The sequence below is a fragment of the Ceratotherium simum genome, chromosome 11 (assembly GCF_057802395.1).
Source record: "Ceratotherium simum simum isolate JZ-2026a chromosome 11, ASM5780239v1, whole genome shotgun sequence".
Lineage (NCBI taxonomy): Eukaryota > Metazoa > Chordata > Mammalia > Perissodactyla > Rhinocerotidae > Ceratotherium > Ceratotherium simum.
The window spans coordinates 48,172,501-48,186,827 of NC_141910.1; the positions used below are offsets into that span (position 1 = coordinate 48,172,501).

General features: G+C 40.4%; 1 protein-coding gene across 8 annotated transcripts in view; it reads right to left on the reverse strand.

Annotated features, from left to right (window-relative positions):
• Window positions 1-14,327, reverse strand: part of LTBP1 (latent transforming growth factor beta binding protein 1) — a 384,533-nt gene that overhangs the window by 251,472 nt on the left and 118,734 nt on the right. For all 8 annotated transcript variants that reach the window (XM_087436922.1, XM_087436919.1, XM_087436921.1 and 5 more), the window contains exon 4: window positions 904-1,073. In XM_087436922.1, the coding sequence (XP_087293048.1) occupies window positions 904-1,073 (170 nt within the window). The remainder of the gene's footprint in view (window positions 1-903; window positions 1,074-14,327) is intronic.

The following is a 14,327-nucleotide window of genomic DNA, read 5'->3' on the forward strand; positions in this document are numbered from 1 at the left end:
TAGTGACCAATTCTGGGAGGTGGAGGTGGACCCAGGCAATCAAATCCACAAGTCTGTATCTAGACTTCTGAAGTGCCAAACAGTAGTGCGAATTCTATCTCAGCTATTTGCACTACTCTGGGTGGTGAAAGACAGTCCTTTTCAACCTCACTGCTGGCATTCTCTTTCATTACTTATGGCACAGGCCATCAGTCAACGTGAGACAGAGCAGGAAGCCGCCGGAACGAGCACGCGTGTCTAGCTCCCGCCTTTGAGTGGTCTGCTGCCTCACTCCAGAACGTTTGCTCCAGATGCTGCCAGCAGACACTCTGTAATACCTAAACCACAAATCATCACATTCCCCACCCTTTGAGCCAGGGCTTGTTCTTGAGCTTCCCACATAGTGAGATATTAACCACGCTGGCCACTGATACAATAGCTCTTCACAGATTCATAGTAAAATCTGCCATGCCATCTGCCTGATATACTAAAAAGCAGACCTCATAACATAAAAATATCCACTGTAGGTGAACCTCAGAGAGTAATGCAGGACATTTCAGACGTTTCACAAGGAATGAATCCTGGCTAGCTTACTAAAGAAAATATATTATCAATGTAAACATGTCAGGCGTACAACTGCATCTAAAATTAGACCAAGTACGTCTCGGAAATGGAGCCATCTTGCAGCAACACATTTGCAGGCAGGTCACTTCAGATTCTTTTCCAACATCCCGGAAAGCTGCCTTGCCACAGAATAAAGAAACTGTGCATGCTGTCTGGTTGTTTTAGGAACCAATGTGGGTTTTTTAAAAATGATTCTTGAATTTTATCTACTACGACACACAAAAGCCATCTAAACTGAACAAAGTGATTCCAAACTATGATACTGTAACTTAGAAAAATGATTGACTGGACGGTACTCACACTGAAAAGGCGCCGCCACTTGATCCTGCCCATATCTTAAAGGGAACGAGCCTTCCGTGGACTGCTCTCCTGAAATCACCTTCTGGGCTGCAAAATACTTGGGCTTGAGCACATATTCCTGGGTCTGGCCGTGATGAATCATCACATTTTGTGAGGAAAGGGGTGTCACTCTGGGAAGAAACAAAGTAAGGATAAAGAAATAAATAATGGACTTAAAAGTCAACTAAGAAGGAAAGAATAAGACATTAGTTAAACTTAGAAGCAGCATAAGTTCCACGCCAGGCTCATTTTTCCCTTCTAATACTATAGCCGACCATTCATGACATCCAAGGAACTAACAGCTTACCCTTGCAAACCTCCAACATACAACGAACTCTGCCTGTCTATCAAGAAGTACCAGGATAGATAGGCCATCACAGATGGATTCTATCAGTGGATTCAGAGCACAGCTACCATAAGCCTTCATGCAAAACAACAGCATTTATATTTGAGAAAAAGACAAAGACATATACATGAACAGGTATGTATATAAAAAAGGTATATTTTATATATACTGATAAATAATTGGGTAGCATTGAAAACAAGAGGATTACGTTAAGAAATTCCCACCCTGATCAGATAAGCAAAATTAACTGAAAACAATTAGAGCCTGTACAGTACAGGGCGGCCTTCCTAACACTAGAAGGGAAGATGCTGAACCTCTCTGAGCCTCACTTTCCTACTCTGTACCATAGAATCTCTGCCACACAGGGCTAAGAAAAAATACTTGTAAAAATTTGAACATACAAAAACTGAAAAAATAATTTTAATTATCTTTTGAAATATAAATGATGATAGGGAAAGAATGTAATTTATTCTCGTTAACATTTTTTAAATATTTTATGCTGTATCTCATGATACAAACTGTACTATTCAGGTTAAATGTTTCATAATTACTAGTTCCTAACAAGAATAACAACAACAACAACAAATCACGATCTCGTTATCTGTTCAACAACAGAGTCAGGATCTCTGGGGACTTCCGAACATGATTACCGTGTTCTCACCCTCCTGGCCCAATCCTTTATCTTCTGTGACGGTTCTCTTCTGCTGTATGTAATGTATACTTTAAAATGATAAGCCTTCACCCAGATTCAATCATTCCTTGAGGGACAGAACTGAAATCATTAGCTAAGTAAGACTAATAAATAATAAAGAATATAAAGATATACCAACTAATTACAGAAAATACAAAGTTGCTACTAAAATTGTTGGGACAGAGCATTTTAGCAGCAAACTGAGCCTTTGGAAGAAAACCTGCTCTCCAGCATAATCTTGAATTTTATCAACTGTGACACATTAAAGCCCTTTAAACCGAACCAAGTATTTCCAAAGTACAATACTATAAGTTAGGAAAATGGCTGATTGGGCCATACTCACACTGATGAGGTGCTGCCAACCCCCAAATACTGGCCCTAATGAGGGACTATCTGAACAAGAAATGACACCATAGCAGGTCAGTGTGAAAGGTAAGTGGTAAATACACCACCACACAGTGTCTCATCAAAAGCAGTAAAAGAATCCTGAATAAACTCATCCTATTCAATTCAGTCCAGTTGGGCCTGGTGAATGAGCTATTCTGTGGGACAAGGCATCCATGAGAGATAAAGGAAAAGAAGAGGCTGGATTAAGGGTGCTTCCCTTAGAACGAGTCAGTGGCCTAGATCTACCACTTTAAACCCTGCAGTCGCTTAGGAAAATCCATCCTGGGCCTAGATTTTCCCAGCCACAATGCCATGGAAGGGCACTCCCTCTGTCACTAAACCAATGACCTAAGTTACTAAAAGCCTAAGGCTTAACATTGTAAACACTTGTGTTTTGATGATGTAAGTGCTGGTTTGAACTCTAAGTATGTTTGGTTGGGATGGAGTAGAAAGTGAAACAGCTGGACACATCTGGTAATGATTGATAAGAACCACAAGTCTATTCTGTCAGTCTCATGGAAAGGAGGAGCCCTTCTCATCTCAGGGGCAACTCGCTCTCCAGCTATGCTCTCACCCTGTCACTATGCTGCTCAAACCTGCTGAGAGAAGTACAGGCCCGTCCCTGTACAGAAGAGGATAGGCCAGCATTCAGCAGACCGTGGGGCTGCTACAACTAATTCCTGCTCCAACCACTGCCTATCGAGATAGGTGAGACTGTAGGGTCTGCCTTCTAGCTGAGGTCCTCCCTTCTCTCCCTTCAGCATCAAGGAAGTGGGAGGCAGCAAGAAATGAGCTGAAGGCATACGTATGTTTGTATGGGTTCCTTTTCCCTAAACATAACATAAATGTAATGAACAAACAAATAAGACTGAGCTGTACTAGGTCTAGAACTTGAGTAACAACCCTCAGCCATCACTAACTTAAAGAAATAAGTAATGAGTAATTACTAGTGTAATGGTAGTTAATTCTTACTGCAGAATAAGCATTCTGCAAGTTAGAAATACGGAGCTACCCAGAACTGCACTTCCCCTTCCTCCATCTCCTTCCTTTTTCTCCAATGCAAGGGTGTAAACACACATGCTCACAAAGACACACACGAACAGACCGAAGCCCCTTTGCATCACAGCCCCATGGAGAAAGAAGCAAAGCCACGGACAGTGACACCGCCTGGGGCAAGAAGAGGAAACCGTCCACTCACTCATTCCACAGCATCTATTAAGCGTAATCGCCGTCCCACTCTCTCTTCCCCCCTCCTCTTTCACGGTTGGCGTCCACATTTTTCTCTAATTTCATCACAGGTATTTCCACTTTGGACCACCTCTCAGCCTTACAAGGATATATCCTCTAACTCTTCTCCTTTTGTTACCCAAGTACTTCAGGAAAAATCTCTCTGATTTCAACGGGGATCTTCTCCTCTCTTCTCCCCTCCCAGAAAAACGGCTTAACTATCACTACTGAACATCAGATTTGTCATAGCATTATAACTGTAATTTCTTAAAAAAAGGGAAAACTAAAATGTTTAAAAGAAAATTAGATTAAAAACGAAAACTGTAGGACCTCTGGTTCAAAATTGATTTTTGAACACTCATCTCTCCCCTTCCTCCAAAGATGCCCTTAAAATTATAGGTAAGGAATTTAAAAAAAAATCCAGTGTTGATATTTGGCTATTATGCAACAATACAGCCACACTAGTCATTAAAACCTTGAAATACTCTGTTCTGATAAACAGCCTCTGTCCCAAGCCCCTTAGTGCCCCTCCTTAGCCCTCCAATGTGCTCTTCAAGTCGTCCCCTCAATCTCGTAAATGAGGAGTTGACATTCGACAAGCTGGAGACTTCTGGATCTCTGATTGGTCAGTACCTGTGCCATACAGGATATTAAATGTATTATACTATCCATTAATAAGCACACAAAAAATATTTCAACAAATTTGTAAGAGATTCAAAGTGGACTGAGAAATGTTGACTGTTGTAACAGTGTGGAGGAAGCTTTGGCCTAAAAATTCTTCTAACTTCTTTTACCTCAACTGCAGTAAGAAGTATATTTTACATGGAGATCGAGTACACATCTACATATATGTCTGTGTTTTTATATAACTAAAACAAGTTTTACAAAACAATATTTACCCTTAGTATGTGTAAGACACTGATATTTCCTCCCGTAATCTATTTTTGTTAATGACAGTCTTGAACCACTACATTGATTTCATGACTCCCTAACAGATTGCAGCCAGTAGCTTAAGGGCACCAGTGGAGAATCACTCTGAGAGATTATAGCCACAGGCAAAGCAATCTTCCCATGAGAGCACAGAGGGGTTCTGGATGGTGCAACCAGGTAAAGCAAAGGGTGATAATGAGAAGTAGGGCGGAACACTGATGTCTTAACTAAAAGAAGTCTATATAGTCACATACCGCATAACAACACTTTGGTTAATGACAGACTGCATATACAATGGTGGTCCCATAAAGATTAGTACCACACAGCCTGGGTGTGTAGTAGGCTACACCACCTAGGTTTGTTTAAGTACCCTCTGTGATGTTCTCACAACAATGAAATCACCTAACAACGCATTTCTCAGAACATATCCACATCATTAAGTGACACATGACTATATATGAAGGCAATTGTTCTCCCCAACTCTAGCAAAGAGAACATCCAGAAACAAGACTTCTACCCCACTCAGGGAAAAAATGAATATTCTTCTCCAAAAGAATGTAACTATCTGGGGTGAACCACGAAACTTACTCCTCCAGAGTAAGGCCTCTCATTCTGGCGTTTCAGGTTCCCTAGTATAAAGACCAGTTTCTCATAAAAGGAAGCTTCCCGGGCAACAAGGAAGACAGGGAGCTCCAGAAGAAGGATCCAGGGGGAAAAAGGGAATCATGAGAACGGAGATTGAGCTTTTGGAGACACTTGACTATATGGTGGTATTTGCAATTGGTGGAGTGGACAAGTGAGAATCCATTCAAATTTGATGCTAGGAATACTCTCCTTCAAGAAGTCCAGAGATATCAGCAATGGACACATACGGAGGGAGAAACCCAAGCACCCCATACCTAGCCTTGCATTGAGTGCAAGGTAGGTCCACAGATATAATATTGCAAATGCTGTAACTGTTAGAAACAACCCAGATTACCAGCTTCGTTGATATAAATGTACAGAATTAGCTGGAGGAGGTTGGAAAATTCTGGAAGAGAAAGAGGAGAAGTGGAGGAAAGACTGGGAGGGCCACTGTCCTCATCTTACAAAATATAGGGTCATGAGATCACGCTTATGACCTTGATAGATCAAGCTGACAGAAGAAATAGAGGTTTAATGTGCTGTTGGAGTTTGCAGACAGAAACTATGAATATGAAATAATGATTTTGAGAAGAAGGGTGGGGAGAAGAGGTAAAGTATATAAGCTATATTTTCATCTCCTATGGCATGAAGTTTTGAGACAACATCTCAAGGGAATAGACTAAGAAATGGCTGGATGGAAGTAACTGCCAGAAGGACTAATGAGGGTTAAATGAGGCAGGGGTGGGGACAAAAAGAAAAGGAGTCAAGCAATAACGAAGATTTCAAGCCTGGATGACTGGAAGGATATTTTTGGTTCTTCCACAGGGAAAAGAGCAAAGAGGTATGCCAAGTTATGACAGCGGGAAGAAAGCACCAGTCTGTGAGGAAGATAATGATGTTGGTTTTAGAGATAAAAATGAGGGGCAGAGTTTTGGGGAGCAGTCAGGGAAAGCCTCTGAGTTTAGGAACAGTGACGTTCTAAGAGGGGCCAACTTCTTCAGATGCCATAAAGTTTAAGAACATGGAACCACACAGTCTTGGAGGATAGTCACACTTAATAGTGGGGACATAAAGAGAAAACAGGAGAAAAAAATCAGAAGGGGAGAAAAACTATAACATAAGTCCAAAAATGATAAATGGAAGAAAGTTTCTCGGAGGAAAGGACCAAGGACCACGTGCAAACTGCTGCAGAAAAAGCAGGGAAATAATCTAATTTATTTATAATAAATTATAATTAATAAATTATATTTAATTTATAATTAATATTAAATTATAATTAATAAATAATATCTAATTATACCCACTGGGTTGGGTAGTAGGTCACTGGCAGCATCAGCAGCACAGTTTTGGTGGTGACAGGAGTAGAAGTGTGACTGCACAGGGTGACACACTCCATAGGTGGTATTCTGGTGACACACAGAAAAGAAAGACGGAGGAAAACAGGCCACAGATTAGGGGTATGGCTGGCCACCCGAAGACCTGAATCTGTGGAAACCCCCGTATCTTTGTAAGCAGAGGGGAAACAATTGCATAAAACTTCTTTCCTTACAAGTCAGATTAGTCACACACTGTTTACACTGCTGCCCTCAGAGGGGCAATTTTAGGCACAAGAATGGACTAAACTTTTCCATATTTCTACCTAATCCATTATTTGACCTGTGGAGTGAGTGGGAGGATCTGGCAAAACACAATCCCCTTTCCACTTAAGAAAAGGGCTTTGAACGTCACAGAAGGGACCCTCCAACAGGCCATAAAATGTTTCCCACAGAAGGCCAGTCTGACACCATCGAACCCTTCTTCCTACGATTAGTATGCTCAGGTTTATAATCAGGACTAAGAAAAACCAGGAGAAGCAACAGGACTGCAGGAGACAGCCACAGAGAAGTCACCTCCAGTCTTTCAGGGCCAGGTTCTCCCTACAAAATTCAAGTGATCACATTTGCCCCACTTGCATTCTAAGCTGTTCAGAAGTGTGGGAGAATGCTGCTCAAGGAAAAAGGAGTGTGCTGGAGTAAAGGAGAAATGCCAGCTACCGTTTGATGGAGAAAACCTCCTTCCTGAGGAGTTCAAGGACAATATGCACAAAGAGAAGGACAAAGAAAAAACAAATCACTAGGAAGATGTCACAAGGAAGCGTCTCTCTCACTCACGCACACACAGGTAAGGGGAGACAAGTATTTGTCATCAGAACCCCATTCATACAGAATTATCTATCAGACCAAAAAAGAATTAGGAGGTAACAGGCTGCTGATAAGGAGACTGAAGGACAGCACAGACAGACTGCCAGTAACAGGATAAGGGAGAGCTGGAGGATGCCAGAATAAACACAGTGGAAATAAAATGAAACAAGCAACCACAACGTCATGAGAACATGAGGAAAGAAAAGATTACACTGAAAATATAAATGTAGGGGACTAGTAAAAATTCTTGTCTTAGACTTCAAATGAGCTTTAAAAGACTAGAGAGACTTAGAAAATAAAAATAAAGAGGATAAATAATTGGGGACGGGTGGAAGATATGGAAATTAAAGGAACTCTGGTTGTTGTCATTAATAAACATGGTGAACACAATGAAGGAGTTTTGGAACCTATTTTCTTTTACCAGTATTTCTTAGCTGGAAGTGATTTTTGTCCCTCAGTGACATGTGGCAACATCTGGAGACATTTTCAAATGTCAAGACTTGGAGCTAAGGTGCTCACATCTAGTGGGTAGAAGCCAAGGATGCTACTAAATATCCTACAATGTACAGAACAGTCTTCCACAAAGAATTATCTGGCCCAAAATGTCAATAGTGCCAAGGCTGAGAAGCCCTACTCTAAACATGTGCTACTATCACTAAACAATCACAATACACAGATGAGTCAAGAGCCAACGGCCTCTGGGAGTAGCAATGAAGAAGCTTCAGAAATAATGAGGCCAGGCACAGAAGAATGTCGACTCTAGAGAAACAGGAGGTAAAAACTGTAAACCTCCTAATGTGTCTGTTGGAAGCCCCATTAGGCCAGGGAGGTGGCCCTCTACTCAAGCTGCCTAGGTGGCAATCTACAAGGGGAGCTGGAATATCACTGAAAATGTAATGGGATGGCAAAAAAAAAAAAAAATCATGTTCACTAGAACTCCTCGCGAGAACAGTACGACATGAGGCTGGAGAGAACCAGTTGATAAACTGCTTAGCATTGGGATGGGAGTGTGCCATGAAGACATAGTGGAAAAATAACAGATGGCCAGTCACTAAACTGCTTTCTAAGGAAGGCAAGTCCAATCAACTGTATGGGTTTGGTTATGCTAAGAAGGTCATATGCACATAGGGCCAAACATGAATTGTCTGGGGTAACAGAGAAAGGCTGAGTGCTGTACATATGATCCCCCACACAGTCCTCAACCTCTCCTCTAGAGAAATGTCTAATCTAAAGTGTCACGCAATTGGCCCCCCAGAGGCACCCCATGTCTTGCAACAGCCCTAGTTAGGAGAGAGTCTTCTGGACACGACTGCTATATGAAAACATTCAAGGAATTCTCCAATCCATCTAATCTCAAGTTCCTGGAGGAGGAGGAAATGTAATAAAGGAGCTGTAATGAATAGGAGACTGTAAGGAGCAGAGAGAACAAGGCCCCTTCTTGGAAAGTTTAATAATCATAACACTTAGGAGATAAAAACAAAATGAAGTAGGCTGAAATTAATTGCTTGAAAAAACGTAAATGGTCTAAACAACTCAATTAAAAGTCAGGTTGTCAGACTGGATAGAAAGCAATACCCAATTACACGTAGCCCAAAATAAACCCCCTTTAAATATAAAGACACAAATAGGCTAAAAGCAAAAGGATGAACAGAGATTTACCATGTTAACACTAATCAGAAAAAAGCTGGAGTGGCCATGTTAATAACAGGCAAAGTAGATTTCAGAGTAAAGAGTATTACCAAGGATAAAAAGGACCATTTCATAAGGATAAAGGGTTGATTCATCAAAGGAACATAAGAATCCTAAAAAGTTTTGCACCTGATAACAGAGTTTCAAAATATGTGAAGCAAAAATTGTTTAAAAAAAAAAGCCACAATGGGGCCGGCCCGATGGCGTAGCAGTTAAGTGTGCGTGCTCCGCTGCCGGCGGCCCGGGTTTGGATCCTGGGCGCTCACTGATGCACCACTTGTCAGGCCATGCTGTGGCAGCATCCCATATAAAGTGGGGGAAGATGGCCACACATGTTAGCCCAGGACCAGTCTTCCTCAGCAAAAAGAGGAGGATTGGCATGAATGTTAGCTCAGGGCTGATCTTCCTGACACACACAGAAAAAAGCCCTGAGAAACAGATAACTTTGGAGTTATGGTTGCAGTTTCAATACTCCTCTCTCAAAAATTGACAGAACAAGCACACAGAGAGTCAGTAAGGATACAGAAGACTTGAACACTATCAACCAACTTAACCTAATTGACATTCATTCAATACTTCACCCAACAACTGCAGAATGCATGTTTTTCAAGTGCATATAGAATACTTACCAAGGTAGACCATATTATGGGCCATATAAAAAGTTTCTGTAGTATTTAAAGGATTTCAGTCATACAACATCATACAAAATATTCTCTGGTCACAGTGGAATTAAATTAGAAATTAGTAACAAAGATCTCTGGAAAATCCTCCAAGTATAAACTAAAAGCCACACTTCAAAATAACCAATGGATCATAGAAGAAACCAAAAAGGAAATTAAAAATTATTTTGAACTGAAAAATTAAAATACGACCTATCCAAATTTATGGGATGCTGCTAAACCACTCCCAAGGAGTACATCTGTAGTGTAAATACCTATATTAGAATAGAAAGTCTCAAGCAATGACCTCAGCCTCCACATAAAGAAACTAGACAAAAAATGAAAATGAAACCCAAAACAGAAGACATGAAAGAAAGATCAGAGCAGAAATGAACTAGAAAAAATACAGCAAAGTCAGTAAAACCAAAAGCTGTTTGAGAAGATCAGTAAAACTGATAAATCTCTAGCTAGGCTGATAAAAAAACAAAACCAGAAAGAAGACACAAGTTATCAATCTCAGGAAAGAGAAAAGTGACATGACTATAGACTTAGAAGGTCAAAAGGTCTAATGGACCAATTGGAGAAGCCCCCTTTAGCCAAAGATGGAACAATTTTAGCATTGATAATAACCAAATATGCAACAGATTGAAATATTTCTAATACGTTTAAATGCATCCATTCATTTAAAAAAAATTCATGAGTCACCTTTAGAGGATGTTAGATAATCATTATCTGAAAACTGGTCAATAAAAGAATGAAACATGTTATACCCTCATGTGATGGTTAATTTTATGTGTCAACTTGGAGAGGACATTTGGAGGAGATTAACATTTAAATCGGTAGACTCTGCGTAAGCAGACTGCCCCCCATAATGTGGGTGGGCTCAACCAAGAGTTCAAGGCCTTCCTAAGAGGGAACTCTCTAGCAGACTGCCTTTGAACTTTACCTGCACCATTGGTTCTCCTGAGTCTCTGCCTGCTGAGCCACATTGCAGATCTGGACTCACTAGCTCCTATAATTGCATGAGCCAATTCCTCATAATAAATATCTATTATAAATACACACATGCCATTGGTTCTGTTTCTCTGGAGAAGACTAAAATACCCTACTACTTTCTTTATACAGACTGAACCTCAACCAAATAATTGAGGAAAGAAGTTTCTGTTTGGAAAATTTTTCCAGCAAAAAGAGAAGGAATGATAGAAATAAAACACCCTCATTGGCAACCACTAATGAAACGTAGCCAGTGATCATCAGTGGCTGCTAACATCACAAAAAGAGAAACGTGCCCCTTATCAAGCCTGGGGCCAGCATGGTGGCATAGTGGTTAAGTTCACGCATTCTGCTTCGGCAGCCCGGGGTTTGCAGGTTTGGATCCCAGGCAGGGACCTACTCACCACTCCTCAAGCCATGTTGTAGCGGCATCCCATACACGAAATAGAGGAAGATGGGCACAGATCTTAGCTCAGGGCCAATCTTCCTCACCCCTCAAAAAAAAAAAAAAATCAAACCTTAATCTGATCAAGGCTCTAGATCTATATACCTTTTAGAGGAATTTCAAGGGGCAGAGTACACGTTAATATCAGAGAGGTGCAATCAGCAAAATCTACAGGTTCTTCAATGAAATTTCAAGGAAAAAAAGCAGGGAGTGGGACTCACAGGTTAAAAGGGATTTAAGGGACATAAGAACCTGTTGTAATAGATGAACATTATTTTGGATCCCAATTTGAACAAACAAACTTAAAAATTTATGAAACATTCAGGGAAATTTAGATACCTGAATTTTTAATGATATTAAGTAATTATCATTGTTTTAGGTGGGATAATGGTCTTGAGGCTATTAACAGACCTTATCTTTTACAGATATATGCTGAAGTATTTATGGATTGGCTGCAAAATAATCGGGGGGAATGGGTAGGAGTATAAATGAAACAATTGGCTATGAGTTGATAATTATGACAGCTGGTGAATGGATACTTTGTTTCTTTACACTGTTTTCTCTATTTCTTTATATGTTTAAACTATTCCATAAAGGTTTACAAAATATAGACATATGAAATTATCTTTTATAATTCTTCAAACTTGTATCAAACAAGACCATTTATTTACAAGTACGTTGAAAAGCAGAAAACATTATATATGTGTAAGATACCAAGAGAGGAAAAAAAGAATGAAAGACACATATTTCAGCAATGCACATCCTCTCTTTTCTTCTGTTTTTAATTATCAAAGCTACATGTTAATGAGGCAGCTAGCCTATCTGCAAAGGATGAGGTCACTATTCAAAAGCCCTGCAAAACACAGAAGACTAAAATCATCAAAACTTAGAACTACGTTACTTAGCAAGTAACTATGGAAGGAAATATTGTCAGTAAAGTCCTTAGCTTTGTCAAAAATGAGCTGCTACATTCGGTTACTTGGGACAGCGTCCCTGAACACAAATTAAAAAGGAATTGCAGCCATCTCCTATTTATCTAAACTTAGAGGCCGGGGAAAATCTAAAAACAATCCAAGAAAATTCCAAAATTTAAACAATAATTAAGGCTCTACCCTATTGGGGAAGTGCCAATTGCAAGGCTTTTTCATCAAATTCTAGGAACCAGCTCCTAACTCCACCACCTACCATGGGAAGGATGGAGGAACCACCTCAATTTCCTCCCTGTAATGTAAGGGTAACGAGAGCCACCTCACCAAGTTAGCATAAAGATAAACACAAAACGTGATTTCTTAAAACTGTGTGCAAATACCTAGGACAATACCTGATGAACACACAAGGGTGTTAGACTCTTTCACTCCCCTCCACCAATGAAGGAAAGAGAACAAAAACAGAACTTCACCCCTCTGATAATATTCCAGTTCATATTCAGAGACTGCCCAAACATATAGTTACGAGAAAAGCAACACTTGTTTCAAAGCTTTACAAACGTGGTTAAGTGTGCGCGCTCTGCTACTGGCGGCCCGGGTTCAGATCCCGGGCACGCACTGACACACCGCTTGTCCGGCCATGCTGAGGCCGCGTCCCAGATACAGCAACTAGAAGGATGTGCAACTGTGACATACAACTATCTACTGGGGCCTTGAGCAGAAAAAGGTAAAAAAAAAAAAGGAGGAGGATTGGCAATAGATGTTAGCTCAGGGCCGGTCTTCCTCAGCGACAAGAGGAAGATTGGCATGGATGTTAGCTCAGGGCTGATCTTCCTCACAAAAAAAAAAAAAAAAAAACCAACCAACAATCAAACAAACTAAGGTTATTTGTAAAACAGTGAGTTCAGAATTGATAGTCCCATTCAGCAACCCAGGGTCAGTTGTTTATACTGTTACACTTCCCAAGGAAAGCCCTCTGAGATTGCAATCGAGTCAAGGAACCTAGCACCATAGCACTGTGGAATATAGTTTGGCAGTTCCTCAAACAGCTAAACATAGAATTATTATATGATGCAGCAATTCCACTCCCAGGTACACAGGTACTCAAACAAATACTTGTACACCAATGTTCATTGCAGCATCATTCATAATTGCCCAAAGGTAGAAAAAACCCAAGGTGTGTCCTTCGACAGACAAATGGATAAACAAATTGTGATATATGCATACAAGGGAATATTTTTCAACTATAAAGAGAAATGAAGTTCTGACACATGCAACAACACAGATGAACCTTGAAAATATTACACTAAATGAAATAAGCCATATAAAAAGGACATATTTTACACAATTCCACTTATATGGAGTACCCAGAATAGGCAAATTTATAGAGACAGAAAGTAGAATGGAGGTTACCAGAGACCTGGGCGGGGGGTGGGGGGGGGGAGTTATTGTTTAATAGGTACAGAGTTTTTGTTTGGGGTGATGAAAAAGTTTTCGAAACAGACAGTGGTGATGGTTACACAACAGTGTGAACGTAATTGATGCTAACAAATTGTACACTTAAAATGGTAAAAGGGCAAAGTTTACATTATATATGTTTTACCACAATTTTAAAAATCTACATAAAAAAGACCCCAGATTCCTTTAAAAAATCTAACACACACCAAACTGCAGTGAAAGACAGAGGGGAAAGGCAGGTTTCTGACCCCCTGCCCCCCAGTTTTCAGTATTTCTGGATGATACAGTGTAAGATTGTTCATCTCAGCCAATTCCAAATAAATTCTGTCCCCTTTTGGACAACTGTTTAAGATGTCAATTCTACAATAATAGCCGGGTATATGGTTCTATCCCCCATATTATCACATCAACCTTTTTCCTCCTGCTGTCTAACACTCTTCACTTTGGTAGCCACTCCCTGAACCACATTATAAGATTTCAGTCTCTGCAGCTGTAATATGTTATATTCTCCAGCAACCCTCTCCTTACAGCACTGTGAGAAATTAACGTCTGGTTCGCCGGATGTGGGAAATAACCTCTATCTACTTGCCTGGAAGCCTTCCATACCTAACTTTGCTCATTCTCCAAATTCTTCTCCCACAGCATTGTGTAGCAACTGTATTTGTATGAATTTTCTAGTCAACTCTCCATCACTGACCCTAATGGCAGCAGGACGAGACATTCATGGTTTTTTATTTTGGATGCTAACTTTATACACTCCCTCTCATTACCTGTAAACCTGGAAGAATGGACAAGACAGTGGGAACGAGTCAGACAAGCAGTTCTTTCAC